The 18,979-nt window shown below is 35.9% G+C and overlaps 1 protein-coding gene across 1 annotated transcript; it reads left to right on the top strand.

Annotated features, from left to right (window-relative positions):
* Positions 1–2,746: 2,746 nt before the first annotated feature.
* On the top strand, positions 2,747–16,695 carry LOC110700683. The gene is made up of 9 exons (XM_021878263.1): positions 2,747–2,914; positions 6,914–7,171; positions 7,309–9,794; positions 9,923–10,068; positions 10,775–12,637; positions 13,534–13,582; positions 13,668–13,909; positions 14,051–14,158; positions 15,724–16,695. The coding sequence occupies exons 2-9, from the start codon at positions 6,970–6,972 to the stop codon at positions 15,956–15,958; spliced, it is 5,331 nt and encodes a 1,776-aa protein (XP_021733955.1). The 5' UTR covers positions 2,747–2,914; positions 6,914–6,969; the 3' UTR covers positions 15,959–16,695.
* Positions 16,696–18,979: the final 2,284 nt, after the last annotated feature.

Below are 18,979 nucleotides of genomic sequence, written 5' to 3'. Positions count from 1 at the left end.
ATTTCAAAATTGACAAACTAGAAATTAGGAAGGAAATGAGTTTTTGTCAAGTCATCATGCCAACACATTCAAGCAAATTACAATTTGTGTGCTCCAATCCTATAAAAATCTAGACCGTCTAATCGTACTCATTAATAAAAAGGATAGGATTTGATGAAGAATGGCATAAAATTAGCGGTAAGAAACCCCTTAATTTTTCACAAAATTGAACTAAAGAACAATTGTTGATTAAAGGATTTTAAATGAATGAAAAAAATAAAAATGATGTGGGTATCTTAGAGGAGAACGTTTGGTGAAAAAACACCTCGAGATCAAAGTGATTAACCTTTGATTTTACAATTTGATGAGGAGCCAATCATTGTTTTAAGGTTTATCATATATCATAAAACTAATGTGGGATCTAAAAGATGACAAGATTTAGTGGGGTGACACTTGAAATTTGAGGTAAAATACTTCGAGAAAATTTCTTAATGATGAATATAGATAGATAGGGATATTTTTTGTTTAACGACATAACAACCACTCTCGTTCTTTAAATAGTTTAGTTTATTTGATTAATTAGATTTAGAAGAACACTATTTCCCCATGAATTCAACCCTATTTTCCTATCTATTTTAGTTAATAGTTTTTGGATAAACTTTTGATTAGGTGGTCTGACACAACTTTATATATCCTGTTATTCGTCCCTCCCATCGATAACCAAATATTAATCCACCCACTAATTACCTCATATTGCATCACCATCATCGGAAAGAGAGGGTAGTCGAAATTGAGGCGTGGGAAAGAGCCGGAAACGTGGCTGGCAAGGGAGGGAGGTCAGGATCGGGGCAGAGAAGGGTTTTTTGTGGGTGGTTGGTGGTTTAGGAGGCGGTTCAACGAGGAGTGGGGACAACAATTTGTACGGCGCTCCGGTGTCAGGCGGCAGGCAGCGGGGAGGGTTGGTGGGAGTGGGCAACCATAGAAGGTGGTTAGGCTGGTAGGGTGGTTTTTATTTTTATTTTTATCTATTTTTGTAAAACAATTGTTTTTTTTTAATTAATTATTAAGTACAAGTATAGTTTTTTTTTTTATTTTTTTCTTTTAATTTTCATTTATTTTTTAGACCAATTAAATGCCAACACATATCATATGACTTGCTATAACAAGTTAAATGGTCTGCTAGGACCATTTTAAGTGGATTGACATCAAAGATCGGATTATTAAAATATAATCAAAAGGTGGAATTATTTTGGGCGGATCAGCTAAAGGTTGGATCATTCCTAGCAATTTTTCCATAAATGAATGAAATTTTTATTTAATAATTTTCGTGATTTATAGTTGTTAAGGTGTATTAGGAAAAGTCAATTGCTGGTGTTTGAAAATGAGAACATCAATTAAAAATACAAAACTTATTTTATTAACAATGATCAAATAACTTTAAGGTTGAAAGTTTGAGTTTTATTCTTTTTTTTTTTCTTGGCTAAGTACAAAACGGAACAAGATCTAAGCACATCCTTTAGTTTTCACTTTTGTGTGCCTCGGTGACTATCCTTGTTTTAACAACAACAAACATACGAAAACAAATCAATATTACTATGACTAGTAGGAGAAAGTTTGTCATTACTTAAAAACCTAATTACCTCTCTTATATAGTGGATGTGAAGTGTCTCCCCTCCTTCAGTGCATGTAAAATGGCCAAAAGGCTGGTTTAAACTTGTTAGATTTGAAAATCACGTAAAGTTTCAAATGATTAAATACTTATTTAGCCTATTTGAGAGGTTCAATGGTAATTTGAGAATTTCACCCCTTTTGTACTTTAAGTAACATTAATACGGAGTACTCACGCTTTAACTTTAAATTAATGTATGTCAAACAATCAATTTTTTTTTTATTTTTTATTAATTAAGGTCATAATCACAAAATTAGTCAAGGATAGTAACAAAAAGTATTCACCAATATTTAAAATTAACAAGTAATGTTGAATAAAAAAATTATAAGAATTTTGCTTAGTTGGGGCATGTTAAGAATTTAGATTAATTAAAGGAAAATAACACTCACGAATCACACTTGATTTTCACTTGTTATAGATTATCTTATCTTATTTTAGATGTAATTAGAAATCAGGTTATCTCTTATTAGCCGAACTTATTTTATTTGAATATATATGGACTGACTTCTTTTTTCTGGAATAAGTGAAAATAAAGTCAACATAACAATGTCTTTAACATACAAATACACGAGTTTGAATGCAAGTCGAAAACAAAACAAGACCAGCTTTAAAAACATGTAAGGTCAAGCTGTGTTGAATTAAATAAAAGTTGGTTTCAATTTATTAGTTTCAGGTTGATCAATAATAGCCCAAGTAATTACAATTTGGTAAAATCTGGTAGTTTTGACTTTTTTAGGTCTATAAATTAATTCAAGTAAGTTTTGGATAGGTAACCGTTCATATTTATAAGTTAACCAAATTAAATGTAACCATCTAAGCGTCTAACTAGTTTCAGATAGATTATGAGACAATATCTAAACCCCAAATCCGTAATATATGATTGGATTCGCATCTGAAATTTTTCATGCCAAATCAATTCGAATCTAAACTCCAAGTTCGTAGACATAATTGGATTCGCATTTGAAATATCTCATTCCAAACTAATTCGAATCAAACTCAATGTAGGTAAGTTTCCAGATCGAGTCGGTTTTTAACACCTCTCAGTTCATATTAGAGCCGTATTATTTTTTTTTGTTTTGAAAGTATATTATAGGCGTCTCATTTATATTCCTGATCTTATTTTCTTTTTTCCCCTTTAGATCTATTTCACGCTTTGCGCTTTCTCGCTGTACTCCTTCCTCTCTCTCTCTTCCATTGAAGCGTACTCGAAATTCTCCATTGAAGCGGCTTCTGAGCTTTCTCTCCTCCATTGAAGCAGTCTCTAAGGTTAGATGTTTGTTTTTATTTAATCATCTAATTTTAATTTTGACAATCTAGTGTTAATCGTGTATTTAATTGTCAGTATATACTCAATTTAGGGTTCTTCGAAGTTGGATAATTGAACTATTTGTTATAGATACTCGAAGAATTTAGCGTAGTTTTTCGAGTCTAGTTTGATAATTGAGTCAATTTTGGTTGCTAATGTGTTGCAGGGTTTGGTTTTTGTAACTCTTTAATGTCAGGATGAAACCATGAAAATGAACCTTTTCTTCCTTAGTCTAGGGCGGGGGCCCCTCCTGCCCTAGCTCCGGGACGGACCCGGAAGCGACACAAAGTCAGGGTTTAGTCTGCTTGGTACTGGTTAATTACAAATATTTATTTTTGATCCGAATGAGCCACAAGGACAATACAAATGGGGATTTGAACCTGTGACCTATCGTACGCAAACCCTTGCCCCTTAGTCTTAACCACTAGGCCTAGACGTACAATTTGATCTCTATAGTTTCGGTGTAAATGATTAAGGGAGGGTAGAAGCTGAGAGCATTTGTGGGAATAATTACTGTGCTTTACTTGGGGTTTGTTTCGATGTTAGGGGATTGTTTAGATTTACGTGTCATTCACCAGTTCGCTAAGGCACTTACTTAGAGCATTCCCTCTCTTTTAATCTCAGTTAAATGGAAGAACTTCTATGTTACTAGTATCTTGTGGCATGTATTGGTTATGTAGGCTAAACATTTTTATTGGATAGTGTAACTGAAGCAGTATAAGTTGGGGTTTGCTTTGCTGCACGTGGGCAAGTGACTCATTCTCAGTGTTAAAGTTTTGTAGCATCAATTAATTTATCATCGAACTAGATCTTCTTACTTAAATTACTTGTCTTTTCTATAATGTGGTATGTCGAAGTGGGTTTTAGTAATCTTAGAATAGATTGGGGTTTTTTCATCTATTTTTTTTTTCCCGTTTATTGGCTTGTAATTTTTGCATGGTTTTTTCTAAAGATGGTATTAAACTGGTTAGTATTTAAGTCGAGCATGCTAATCTAATTGCTTACCTTTTCAGTGATTTAAGTCCAGCATATGAGTGGAAGATGGGAATGTTTTCGACATTATACTGTTGGATTTTGTACTAGCCCGTGAATTTTAATTGATGCTTATTTTACTAAACAAAGATCAGTGTTTTTTAAGTAATTTGAATCCGTTTGAGAAGGTGCTAACTTGTTGAAAGCTTATAAGTAAAATACTTGTTATTCCTCGATTTGTGATAGGTAATTTTGGTAAAATTAGACAATAACACTAAATGCTGATATTGGTAGCTTTTTTATAACAATAATTTAACTCTATATCTAAATGATGCCTTTTAAAATAATTATTCCAATTACTACCTCTAAAATCTAGAATTTTTAGTTTTAGCTGCCTCTTAATGGAATCAGTCTTATGCTTCGTCAAAGTGGGAGAATTAACCCACGTTTCTGTAGTTTTAGGGTAGTTATATAATTATAACCGATTAATTATAATGTGACTTGTAGGACTCGACACAACACCTGATGAATTTTTTAGTTGTTGAAAAGAAGTTAAGCTTCTGATTTACAGTATAAGATGAAAAACTGAAAATATTGTTGAAAAGGTGGTTATTTATATAATAATGCATATATACGTAATTGTTATCAAGTTTTTTTATTTGTTGTAGTCACATTGCCATTGAGCTACTTTTGCTTTTGGGGACAAATAACTTGCGAAATATCCGTAGTCTTTATTAAAATGTTGAAATGGCAGTTGATGACCTTCTTTGTGTTACCTTTCCTGCATTGTTAGAATGTTTAAGCGTTTTTTTGCAATTGGGAAGAAAATAAATGTTTATGTAAAGGGGGAGAATATGGTTGGAATCCTTGGGATTAAATTTTAGAACTTGCATCTTTGGTAGACAAGTTCTGGCAAAGGATTCTTGAATTGGGTCCCCTCTATAAATAGTTTTCAAACACATTTTGTTTGTCTATTATCTTGCAGTCGATGATTAATGGTTCGTCGGATTGAAGAGTTTTGGTAGATACAGAACCTTAAAAGCATTGTTTGAGGAATAATGGGGAATTTATTTCTGAATTGAGAGAGTACGGCGTTTCCATATTCATCGGGTTGTTTTTTTCGCAGATAAGAAAGGGAAAGGAATTGAGCAAGGGAGTCTAGGAGAAAAGAAAGGAATAACCCAAAATTTTCCTAATCTGATTGGTTCATGCCATAAAAGGAATATAGAGATGTCCCCCTTGATTCTGCTTTCTGTTTTTTTGTTTAACGTAGTGAAATTAATCCCAGATAAAGTCTTTTTCCTTTTTTTTATTTATTTTTATTTTATAATTCCAACCTAATTCAAACAATGATATTGTCACGCACCAATACCTTTCAAAATTAGGAATCAAATTTCTCACAACTCTCATCTAAAATCAAAATAAAAATGATAAAAACTTCATAGAAATACTAGCTTTGACCCTTACATTAGCAACACATGAAAGTTAAACACTCGTATAAAAAAAATCAGACAAATTCAGAGGGGAATTAATGAAAGAGATAGCTTTAATTGTTGGAGATTAGTTGTTGTTGAAGTTGCACCTTTGGAAAACAACGAAGTAGTGTTATTCCACGATTTTAGTTGAAGAAGAATGAGAAATGAAGGAACAAATAAGAGAGCGAAAGTCAATTATAGAGGGGGAAAGATGAAAAATTATTGGGGCTGATGAGAGATATCGTGGAGCTCTGCCGGGTCTTCACCAGAGTTTCAGGGGTGAATGGGTTTGGACTATGGAGTGAGAATGGAAGATGAGAAGTAGAGAGGATGGGTAGAGGGTAAAGAGGTAACGGGCAAGTTCCAAGTTGGGGAGGGAAACAAAACAGAGGGGAAATGGGAACTCCAAGAATTTAATAGGGAAATTCAATAAAATTACCCACCTAACAGCGATAAAGGGAAACAGGGTTTTAGACCACCTTTCCCTTTATTGATATCCACAAAACAAAGGACCTGTAAATGATCTTAGGGAGTTGATGTATGGGAACTATTTGCTGGAGTATTATGTAATCCTGGAAGAATAGGTATCTTTCCTTTCCTGAATAGGTGTTAGAATTTGTTTTTGCATGGAGCAAATCTTCTAGTATACAGGGTTATATTTTTAGTGCCCTGCTACCCTTTGGAAGATTTTAATCTAATAACTTTTAAAGGATTCAGGTCTTGGGTTTGCTTATTCACTTGGACTTTTTTTTTGGTTTGTCATAGTTATTTCTATCCTCTCGGTGATAATTCTCTTTGAGGTAGTGCAGTTAGCATTACAGTCTTTGGTTCATTTTAGCTGGGTATATGATAAATAACGACTTGAAGAGCAAAAGTGATAAGGTTGTCTCACGAGCTAGATACAATGATGGAAATCTGGAAATTGTATTTTTCGGCTTTAATTGGCTTTATGAATGTGTGTGAAGGATTTTTTGGATGGGGTAAAATTTCTGGAGAATATGCCAACTTTCTAAAGTATTGTTCTGCTTGAGGAGTAGGCATCTTGTGTATTGTTTTATCTAAGAAACTTTCTACCCTATTATTTCAAATATGGAACTCCTATTGTTTAATAACTTTCAAGGAAGATTGGAATGTACATACATAAACTTGAATATTTCTGTATTGAAGTTGCTTCTTGAGGTGGCGAGGCCTTTATCTTACTAGTCACTCTCTCCCCAGGTGTTTGTGTATGTGTGAGTTAAGTACTTGTGCAAGTACACATCATACTCTTGGTGGCCTTTTCTGTATTTCATATTATTGCATCATGGTTCTGTTCATGTACTCCAGTGATGGATTTGAAATGAGATTTCAAGCGTTATTGATGATATGACAATTGCATAGATATATACCTCAATGTACCATGAAAGATGTGTGTATTGCACATGTGATTTTGTGTATTACTGACATGGAACATTCAGTTACTTTTGAAATTGTTGTAATCTCTATATTGAGCAGTTTTTGTTTCTGTAATAGGTAGCCTTGTTTTGATATGCATGTAAGCTTCTGAAGATTTGCCGTTAGAATAATCTATGCCTGGAAACGAAGTTGGTGATAGGGTCCACAATTTCTTTGATCAAGGTAACTTGTCACAGGACCAACATCATACACAACTTGTTGCGGCTAACTGGCCAGTGTATAATAATAATAACAATAATGTTTGGGGTGCTAATGAGAGACAGACTGGCGGGCCCGTGAATTCTGGTTCTGAGAATTACAGTGCACAACAATCAGGTGACTTATATTTTTGCTACTCTTTTCCTACCTTTCTTGGAGGCTTGATTTCGTGTGGTCTTTTAGTTCTCTTCTTTGTAAGGACACCTTTCTCCTTTCGTAGGTGTTCATAAACTTTTTGTTTTCATATTGTGTAGACATTGAGAGGGGGCAAGGGAATCAGTTCTCACTGAGTTCACATGGGTTGAACTTTACGCGGTCAAGTTTGAGACCTGACTTTGTCAAAACTCCATCTCAGCTTCAGCAGCTTAATTTGAATGGATTTATGCATGCTTCTCAAGTTGGCCATACTAGGCAGAATGAGGCAAACTTTATGGGAGCGGATACAGAACCTGATCGACATAATTTAACGTCAAGGAGTCCGTCTGTTCCCGATTCACAGCAGAGGAGTGGTTCACATCATTCAAATTCAGCTGGCTTTGGAGGCTCAGAATCACCAATGAATTTTAATTTTCTAGGTGGTCAACAGCAAATGAACGGTCAGCAACCAGGAATGCTACAGTCCTTGTCTCGGCAACAGCCTGGACATAATGATGCTCAGTTGCAGCAGCAAATTATGATAAAACAAATGCAAGAAATGCAGAGGCAGCAACAGCTTCAACAACTAGAAGCACTACAAAGAAGTGGATCGGGCCATATTTCCTCCTTCCCAAATCAGACCACAGGACAACATCAACCAGCTATTAATGGTAATGCCATGCGCGATACGTCTAATTATCCATGGTCATCTCAAGTCATGGCTGGCAACGCAAATTGGCAGCAGCGTGGATTGTCTTCGTCTGTGCAAGGATATTCTAATGGATTTATGATTACCCCAGAGCAAGGCCAAGCTATGCAATTAATGGGCTTAATTCCTCAACATAATTCACAGTCTTTCTATGGGGTTCCGGTTTCTGGTTCGCGAAGTGGTAATGCATTCTCTCACAGCAACATAGATAAACCTGGACTACCTCAGGTTCCAGCTCCAAATAGTTCTTTTTCTGGCAATCAATTTGGTTCACTTGCAGAGCAGGTGGGTGTGAAGGATGGACCTTCAGTATTCAGATATGGTTCTGAAGGAAAAAGCTCTTTTGAGCAGGCCTCTAGTCAACGATTAGGGAATGTGGCTAATATGGGAGGCTCTACTCAGGTACAGCAGAGGAATGTGCCCATGTCAGAAGGTGGTGGACAAGGTTTTCCTGGTGGTTCAGAGTTGTTGATTGAAAAATCTGTAACTCATGCTTCTTCTTCACAGGGTGCGTCTACACATTCTGCTGTTGCATTAGATCCGACCGAAGAAAAGATTTTGTTTGGGAGTGATGTTAATATCTGGGAAGCATTTGGTGGGCCATCAGTTACAGGTAGTGGAGATGCCCCAGATCTCCTCGGCGGTCTTCCTTCAATGCAAAGTGGGACCTGGAGTGCTCTTATGCAGTCTGCCGTGGCAGAAACCTCCAGTACTGACGTTGGGACGCAGGAAGAGTGGAGTGGCCTAGGCCCTCAAAATCCCAGGTCACAGTCTGGCAACCAACACCCTACAGTTTTTCGCGGTGATGAGAAATCACAACCGGGTCCTCGACTTAGCAGCAGTGATGTGAGCACCCATAATTTAAACACAAGTCGTAATTATGTTAACAATTCTGGGCAACAGCAGCCATTTCTAAATCAGAAAAGAGATTATTTACAGACAGAAAGTCAAATTGCACAGGAAGGAAGGAGGTGGTTGGACAGCAACCAGCAGAAGCCACATGCTGAGGAGAAACAGGTGGTTGAAAATTCTAATTCTTCAAGAGACTGCTCCAGGTCAGATACTGGCTTCTGGAGCCATCAGCAAAATACGTTTTTGCATGACAACAATGGCCAACATTCCAGTAGACAAAGTCATTCGAATGTCATTGGATCTGTACCTATAAATGGTGGTATAACTGCTACAAACCAGGGTAACTTGCTTGGTGAACATCGTAACATGCAAGTATGCATGGATACAGGTCAGGGTGCTGCTATGAGGCCTGAGTTTGTCTCATATTCTATTGATAAAACGGGGAATTCACTTGTCAGTTCTAAAGATGATGCTGTTCCTCCTGGTCAGAACACTATGAAGGTCAACCTTGAATCCAACCAAAGGCTTCCTAATAACCATCATCTTGATTTATGGAAATCAGTCAATCCTACTGGAAAGTCTGGATTGGAGGTTTCAAGTAGGGACCAGCATAATTTGAACCAGGGACCCCCTATAGTGGAATCTTCAGATAATAGTGCTGATGACGGAGCTGCTGAAATGCACGAGACAGAAAATAGTGATAAAAGAGAGACTTCCAATGATAGCCACCGCAGCAATTTTCTCCATAATGCGCCAGTTGGTGGTTCGAGAGAGAATATGTGGTCAGATGCTTCTGAACGACGTAGTTTGCCTGGAGGCAAAGAAAAGTCGTCTGGTCAGGCTGGCAAAAGAATGCCTGTATCTAGGAAATTTCAGTATCATCCCATGGGTGATGTGGATATGGATTCAGATTCTTCTTTTGCAGCAAAACAAATTTTACATTCACAGCCCATGTCTCAGCAGCATCTTTCATCAGGAACCAAAGGTCAAGAAGCAAACCCAAGGTTTCATGGTCCATTGAGCACTAAATTTACAGACATGGAGGTTAGTTATTGGTTTCTTGTTCAGCAGAATTATTTAACCCATCCCTTTTAATGCATGCGCACGTAAATTCCTCCATCCGTATAAATATGTGTATAGTGTACAAGCCAGTTAATTTTCTTCCACTGCAGGGTAGGGTATCTAATTTTCATGGAACTGTTAACGTATCGCGTGGAGTTTCGTCTGGTGCTCTTCACCCTGGCTACTTACCTAATATGTCTGCACCCTTTGTCAGATCTGGTGAAATTTCTTCACCAAACCAACATATGGTACCAAGGTAATGCTTTTTTTGGATTTTTCTTCCTCATATCCTGAGAAGAAATTCTCAGGGAGTCAGGGCCTTTGAATTCCTGCTTCTTCCTGATTTCTTTTACACTGATTTGGAAAGTGAGCACACCTCCCTGGATCTTAAAATTATTGTGAAGTGTATGTATATTTTGATTTCTGGTATATTTTCCGACATTCTATTGTGCTTGTCTACCTGAGCAAGTTTCTGAGAATTTGTTTTTTTCTAGTTTTTATTAGTTTTGTTTGTTTTTCAAGTTACTTTGGGTTGCTTCTATTAATTCTTGCTGACACAATAATTGTTGCCGTAATTCTTGTATACTTCATTTACATTATGATATTGCTCAGTTATTAGAAATTTGTTCTGTTTCACTTAATTTGCTTTATTCATATTGCTCTACAAGCGAAGGGATATCTACATCGGTGATTGCAGTGAAAGACAGTAATGGGCCTAATGGCACTGGTTATGGACTGTTTTTTTTGTTCTGCCAGTCATGGAACTTCTAGTATTTTTTTCATGTATTATTTCCTACTTAGTTACTGGAAGGCAATTGCCTATGATTTATTTTGCTGTGGACCTTGTGGTGAATGTTAGTAAGCATGCCGGATTTATTTAATCCCTAAGTCATTTACGCACTGGTTTTTGTTACACTTTCTTATTTGCATTCTATTTTTATAATCTTGATGCCTTGTTGCAGTCAGAACATGCTTGAGCTTCTTCATAAGGTTGATCAATCCAAGGAGCAAAATGTTACCTCCCATCTCAGTTCTACTGATTATAATAAGTTTTCTGATGCATCCGCTGGTGGACCTTCTGGTGGACCTGCTGGGCCTAGTCAAAGTCAGTTCTCCACATCTCATGGTTTTAGTTTGCAATTAGCTCCTCCATCTCAAGGAATTACACCTTCAAATATTAATGCTGCTGCTCAAACCTCTTCAAGAACGGTTGATTCTCCCAGTTCAGGTCATGTAGCTTCTGAAAAAGGAGATAAAACACATGCATGGCTGCCTTCTGCTTCTTCTGCTCAATGCTTACCATCTTCACAACAGCATACTCAAATGGAATCTGGGAATGAAATTGCTAGTTTTGGAAATTCAGATGCTGTTTCGGTGCCTAACTTGGTAGGGAATCCTTCTGCTCCTTTGTCAACTGGTCCTCATACAAAAAATCCACTTCAGAGTCAGCACTTGGCTGCTCCTGGCGGAAAAATTTTAAGTGATCAATCTCCTACCATGTCTTTTAATAGGCATGCTTACCATGATACACAGTTAAACGATTCTCAACTTCACGTTATGACCAATCATGCCGTTAGTAATTCACACAACAGTTTGGTGTCTGGGAGAGAGATGAATCAATCTGGCATGAGAGCATTGGTGCATCAAATGCCAGCCGGCTTTCGTGCTGCTATGGCTGGGATGTCTAGGAAGGATAATCTTTTACCGCCAGGATCTAACCAATGGAATTCTCAGCAGCAGTTATTGGGGGCTCAAGCTTGTAATGCTCCTGAGTTAACCAAGTCTTTTCAATCATCTGGTGCTTTGGAAACCGCTTTTCCCCAACAGAAGGATGAGCAAGAAGGTCCGATAAGAGTTGATGCATTAAATTCTCAAAATACTGTAGGTGGGGAGGAGCTCCAAGCAGCAGAAAGACGACCTGTTACGAAGGCAGTTGGCCAATCTCAGGAAGAAGAACCTTCTGCAAGGCATCAATCGGATGCCTCTCCATCAAATTCTGCTGTCAGCCAAAAAGATCTTGAAGCATTTAATCATTTAGTTAAACCAAATAATATTGCACAGAACAGCTATTCCTTGCTGCATCAAATGCAAGCTATGAAGAGCATGAGTACAGACCCTAGCCATCGGGAATCAAAGAGATTGAGGGGACAGGATAGTGGTCTTGATCCTCAACAGATAAGACAGGGCCGACAGGTAGGAGAGCCTGGCACTGGTAATATGAATATTATGGTTAGTGACCCGTCAATGAGCCAGACCTCAGTTTCTGGCGTAGATGCCAAGATGTATAACTTTTCGCCTCAGCCAGGCAATAGGAATACTTCTTTTCAGTTGCCACATGGAACTGTTGCTTCCCAGGATATGCTCTCGTTTGGTCGTAGTGATCCTCAAAAATTTGCAACTGGAAATGTTGCTTGTAGAAGTGAGCATACTGGAATAAGTCCACAGATGGCCCCATCCTGGTTTGAGCAGTATGGAACCTTTAAAAATGGGCATTTGTTACCAGTGCATAATGTCCCTAGAGTTCCAATCATGAAGAATGTGGAACAGCAGTTCATCAGTGGGAAGTCTCCAAACAATTTGGTTGTACATAATTCAGTCCAGTTGGATAATGCTGTCACTGTAAGTGATCAGATTGCTAATACTTGCCAAACTGCAAATGCTTATACTCCTAATGAGCATGTCTCTTCTCTTAATGCATTGGTTCCCCGTGTCTCTACTCCAAATTTGGTGTCTGTGAGGACCAAGAAGCGGAAGACTGTGACATCTGATCTGCTTTCATGGAACAAAGAAATAGGACAGAATCTAAAGAGGCTTCAGAATTTGAGGTGAGTGCATTTGCATATTAGGATTAGGAACATGTCTTTCTTTCTAGTTTAGGTTTCTGCGTAAAAAAGTTTCACTTTGCCTAGATGCAAGATCTTAACAATTTTTTTTACCTCGGGATCTGGTTTATTGGGCTCTTTGCTTCTTTGGCTATGGAAAGTTCTTTAGCCCTTCCTTTTTTAAAAAAAAAAAATAATTAAAAAAAAAAATTATTCTCTGAAGTGTGTGTGTGTGGGAGGGATTTGGTGAGAATAGGTCCTTACGCGAGAACACCATACTTGTATGAGAACTGATGTAAAATTTAAAACATGCAAGTAAAAAATGTAAACATATGATTTTAAATTAAGAACAAAAGTTTCAAAATTTAATATATTATTTATAAGTAAAAGTTTAGTGCATCTAAATTAAGAATTAAAACATGTGAGTAAAACAAAATTTAGAACATCTAATTTAAGATTTAAAACATATTAGTACGTAGTAATATTTTTGTGGAGGACTATACGGAATTATCACTTTTGGTTCATATAGCCGACCACACTTATGGGATTAAGGCTTTGATTGATTGATTGAACATATTAGTAAAATGTATAACATGAGAGGTTAAGGTTGGAACATGTGAGTAAAAATTTAGAACATAAAAGTTAAATTTTAGAACAACTAGTATAAGATTTAGAACATGAGAGTAATGATTTTGAACATCTAATTTAACTCATTTACGATTTAGAATCTGTGAGTGAAAATTTAGAACACCTGATTGAATATGTAGAACAGATGTTTAAAACTTTAGAACATAAAGAGTGTTCTCACATACAGGATGGGTTTTCACGAGAGCCTTCCCCTATATATATATATATATATGTAATGTACTCTGACATTTGCTGAATCTTTTTATATTCAGTTCGGCAGAAGTAGATTGGGCTCAATCATCAAACCGTTTAATTGAAAAGGTATGCATGTTACAGTGATAAGCTCCACCGGATTCTTGTATTCCTTGTCATCATGAAGGAAAGTGACATCCTTGTTCTTGTGCAGATTGACGATGAAACTGATAACTGTGAAGATTTACTGCTGATGATTAGGCCAAAAAGAAGGCTAGTGTTAACCACACAGCTTATGCAACAAGTGTTTAGACCCCCTTCAGCAGCAGTTCTCTCACTTGATGCAAGTTCTAATTATGAAGTCATTGTGTATTCTCTTGCAAGATCTGTAGTAGGTGACACATGCAGCCTAACTTGTGGTGTGGAAAGTAATTCGTCAGTTGAAATTGAAAATCCGTAAGCCCTGCTCATGAATTCAGTTTTTTTCCCCCCATTTTTTTGTTCTTACTATTTTACCAGGCTCTTAAGCTGGTTTTAGATTAAAAAAAAATGTTATTCTACTAATATTTGACTTTTGTTATCGTGGTGTGCTTATAGCCGATCTGGGAAGGTGAAGCCCAAAGAGAGAATTCGAGATCAGTACTTTACAAAAGTTATAGAAGATTTTGCTACTAGGGCAAAGGAGCTGGAAAATGATTTATCAAGGTAACATTTTTGGCTTTTCTGTTCGTTTTCACTTCTGAGGTTATGGTGCATATTTTTTGGATCTTTTGAATAGCCTGCTTCTCTCTTTCTCTCTCTCTCTCTCTTTTTTTTTTTTTTTGGGCCTCGGTGAAGAATCTGATTACTATATCAAAAGGTCCTTATGGCAAATAAGCTGGCCTCGGCTACTCTTCGTGACATAGAATCAGAGAAGCTTCTTAATAGAATGGTCATTTGGCTCAATTAGTTCCTTTTTTCCCAACAAAATTGTGATTCTGTTCTGAAAGTCAATTTGTTACGCTGATGAACTCTTTTTGGGGTTGTACCTAATACTTTGTTTGTAATCTGTCTGCCATGGGCCCATGGCCTTTTTGATCTGTTGATTATTCTGGAGCTTGCTTGGTCTTCCATCAGCTTTTCTATGTTATCCAGCTTGTTTTTGTCTGCAGTTTTTAAACAAGTGTCCACATTATTTTTACTATTATTATAGTTTTCCTTTTGAAGTGACGATGCATAGAATTACCGAAATAAAAGATGAAATGTCTTCTTTATGTGTCATAGAATTGTGTACTACATATGGAGGAAGTAGTTTTGCTTAGATCCGTGTTGGTTTTTGTTAAATAGAAATGCTGTAATTTTATTCCATGGACATATATGTTATTAGCATTTTCTATATAGACTTGTCAAACAGGTTGGTTAGATATTAAAGCAGCTGCTTTAGGTTTAAGTCTAAGTGTAGATTGGGTTATTTGAATTTGGGCTACATAGTGCATGATTGCAGCTTAAAGTAATTGGTTTTGAGTTAGCTAAATGGTTAACTAAGGGGGTATTTGGTACGAAGATTGGAAATGGAAGGGAAAGGAAACAAATAGAAGGGGAAAAAGGAATTAATGAACTCGACCTTTTATTTATAATGTGAAATTTTCTAGGTTTGTTTAGTATAAATCATATACTTCGTAATTTGCTTTCTGCAATATCTCATATAATTCCTCGGTTTTTATTTACTTGCAACGCTTTACTTTGACATGCACTTTAATGAAGATATTAAGTTAGGTAAACGGACAAATTAATTGATAAAATTATACTATCAATAAGAAGCAAGTGATAGTTCAGTTGCTATGGTTTAAATTTTGTAGCTTAATTTGTTTGTTAGTCTAATCGCTTCCTTAAATAGCATGCCAAGGTGTGTTGCAAGTATAAAAAACAGGGGAAGTACTAAATAAATTCACTTGATCACATTGGTTGAATCTGAACAGATTTTTTTTGCTCATAAATTATTGGGTTGGTAAAATATGTGTATCAATTATACTCGGGAACCAATTTATCGGGCTAGTTTTAGTTGTTTTAAAGCTGGATCATGGGTTCTTTGTGGGCTTTTAACTGCCATTGCTTTTCTCTTTTCATGATTTTAATGATGATATGAGGGGTGAGGGCTAAGGGGTTTGCGCCAATTCCAGTGAAGTGCTGCATGTATCTTGACATCCTCACAGCCCACATATAGTAGGCCTATAGTTGTATTGTTTCATGCCTTATTGCTCATGATTGGCGTTGTTTGCAATTGCTCACAGATTGGACAAGCGTGCATCAATTCTGGACTTCAGACTGGATTGTCAGGATCTAGAGAGATTTTCAGTCATTAATCGTTTTGCTAGGTTCCATGGCCGAGGTCAAGTTGACGGGGCTGAGACCTCATTGTCCTCTGATGCAAGTGCGACGGTTCAGAAACCGTGTCCACAGAGATATGTTTCTGCTCATCCCATGCCTAGGAATGTCCCTGAGAGGGTACAATGTCTTTCACTTTGATCATCATTAATTTATTGATTTTCCTCCCGAATTGGGTCTATTGTCTCCACCAATCCCTAAATTTCACTTAAAAGTTCTGTTTCCTCACATATGGCGTTATGGCACTGTGCACCCAAATTAGAACCACACACCGATGAGGGCGGAGGACATGGACAGTAAGAATTCCTTATTTACAGAACAGAGGCTGTTTTATCTCTTCAATCTAAGGCAATTATGTTATTCTTGGAAAAAAAAAAATTAGTCACTGTAAATCTCCTGTGAAGTGGTAAAAGCTAAAGTTGCCCCCATCTGTGTTTTTTGGGCATACAGGGAGGAAAAAACCCACCCTGGTTGTTAGAAAGTGTTTTAAAAGTAGATAGCCTAAGGTTAGCAAATTTATATATATGCTTGTTCTGATGCCTTTGGAGTAAATTTCTCGGCCAGTTCATGGTGGCTTCGATATTAATCTTCATTTGGCCTTTTATTTTTTTTTATTTCCCCCCTTTTTTTTTCTTTATCAATTTTTTTTCTTCTCAGTTATGTATGATGGATTAGATTTGCGGATGCTAAGATTTTGTTGGTTGTATAAATTAAGCTGCAGTTGGGGTAAAAAGGCGCTAGGGTGGAATTAGGCGGTGTTGGGGAAGTGTTAGGTCTGTAGAAATGGCAGATGAAGATTTCTGACATGTATGTTGCCATATGTAAAGAACTTGAAGATGAATGATTAATGCTCATTTTCATGAGATTTTCAACTCTGATTATGTGAGTACGTTGCCCTCTTTTACTACTGCAACCAAAAATAAGAAAGTACTCCATAGTAATTTTTTTATTTTTTTATTTTTTTTTATTCTGCTTCCATTCGAGTTTTTGGAACATATCTTCCAGGATGTTTGACATTCAAGCTACAAAACAGTGTCCTGTCTTATTGTTTTTTAGAGGGTCCTGCCAAATGTAAAACCACTTTCGTACTAGAAAATGGACTCCTTTCATCTCATGTTAGTTGTGGCGAATCGACCTTTTGGCTAAGATCAAGTGTAGGATTATTGGTTTACTTCGAGTACGGAGAAACAATAATGTTGCAATTAATTTGGGGCAAGGAAAACGCGACAATTGATTTGAGAGTATAAAATGTTGTACGGATAAACAAGTGATGTTGAAAGGGGTTCTGAATCCTTGTGATGTATGACTAGTACTTATCGAGTTATCGTCACTCTTTTACATTTCTTTATCAGAGTAGACATTATGTGAGATGTGTCTCATGTCTCTTTATCATTTTGTTGAGAAGGATTTTAGATTAGGATTGATTGTGTACTTATTGTGACTATTTATCTCAGATATTGGATGTTCGATCTTAGATTTATCTATCTCCGTCTATCACCTTCCCCTTGAATCTCCTTAACAACATATATTAGAGTTTGGCTGATTATATTTGTTAATATTGTATTTATGTTAAATTTATCTTGTTAGGAATTTTAGGCAAGTTATGTTTCCTATTGTATTGTGTATATATATGTGATTATAATGAATGCAAAGGTTAAGCCTTTTTCTCCACAATATTCTTGAGTTTAACAACATACTTGTTCATTTATAGAAATTTTAGTTTTTCTCTAATGATTCAAAAACCTAAAACAGATTCATCCGGTTGTAGACAATCTTCGCGTCCATGGCAGGGTAAATATGATCTCAACCTTGCCATGTCCTGCCTCTCTGTTGTCTCGCCTAATGGCTCATTTACTTTAGTCATAAAAAGTTAAAATATGCAATTTTTTTAGGCAAATTAAAATATGCAATTAGTTATTAATTAGAATACTAATAAACTATTTGAGAATTTTTTCCAAAAGGAGCAATAAACTATTTGACGAAAGAGAAGATAGTAACAAATACTTGTTTGTTTTTTGCATTTTTGAGTTCATGGTTTAATAAGTTGTACTGGTTGATAGAGAGGGAATTAATGTGGTTATGCTTGTCATAAATAAGCGACAGAAGAAGGGACATAGAGATTGGGTAAAGATTTGAAAATTTTGACACAAGTACTTTCAACTTTTAATCATCATCTCAAAATAATCTCAATTTAACAACTTTTAATTATTTTATAATAATCACAATTTTTAGTTTAAGGAGATTTTTATATAAGTTGGAATTATTTAAGAATAATCAAAGATGATTGTTAAAGGTGGTTAAAAATGAAATTGTTCTTGGCAATTTTTTCAAAAATGTTTAAAATTTTGGTTTAAACATGTTATTAAATTGTAATCTAATTTTAATCGGATATAAGTAGATCGGTAGATATAAGCATACTATTTGAAAATATTGAAAAAAAAAACCCTACCCTAGCTAATACTCCTATTTTTATTGACAAAATTAGATAGAATAACACAAAATTCGTGGTTGTATTCAACAACATAACCTTTAAGTGGAGCAATGAACAACACCTTAAGAGGTGGAAGCGTTTGATCATAAATGATTTATAGCATTGTAAATTCCAAAACAAAAATCTGAAAGCATTAGGTTTTCTATTATTATCAAATATTTTTTTTCTTATCTCTCCTTGAATCCAAATGTTGTCAAACCCGTGAAAAATCACATGTTTTCTCCACATTTAAAAAATTATAGGCTTGAAACATTCAAAAATTGAAACAATAATATGAGAGTTAACAGTTATACGAAAAAAAGTAGAATTATATATTGGGTATTGAAAGTAATTGTTTGAGGAAAAATCAACACTTCATATGTGTCAAAAAAAAAAACCGAAGAAGAAGAAAGATCTGTTAGAGCAAATGGTTGATAATTGAAGTAATTAGCAAGAACAATTAAGAAATTTGATAGTAAAAGAGACAAGAAATTGGAAGGTGGGAAAATCCTTCAAGCAATTACTTGAAGACTATAAAACCCACCCAATAATAAGGAGAATGATTGTATTGATTATAATTAGTGTTTACAAGATTAATCTCTCACTAATTTCCACTCTAAATCACAAGGGTTTCAAGAACAAGAACCCTAACTCTAATTGTGTTTCACTCAATTTGGGGATAATGAACAAAA

The sequence above is a fragment of the Chenopodium quinoa genome, unplaced genomic scaffold, assembly GCF_001683475.1.
Source record: "Chenopodium quinoa cultivar QQ74 unplaced genomic scaffold, ASM168347v1, whole genome shotgun sequence".
Taxonomy (NCBI): domain Eukaryota; kingdom Viridiplantae; phylum Streptophyta; class Magnoliopsida; order Caryophyllales; family Amaranthaceae; genus Chenopodium; species Chenopodium quinoa.
The sequence above is the reverse complement of the archived record's forward strand: the minus strand, read 5'-3'. Positions and strand labels throughout refer to the sequence as shown.

Coding starts and splice junctions, on each gene's coding strand:
- LOC110700683 (XM_021878263.1), top strand. CDS start 6,970: ATGCCTGGAAACGAAGTTGGTGATAGGGTCCACAATTTCTTTGATCAA. Junction 7,172..7,308: donor TTACAGTGCACAACAATCAG/GTGACTTATATT, acceptor CATATTGTGTAG/ACATTGAGAGGGGGCAAGGG. Junction 13,910..14,050: donor TCAGTTGAAATTGAAAATCC/GTAAGCCCTGCT, acceptor GTGTGCTTATAG/CCGATCTGGGAAGGTGAAGC.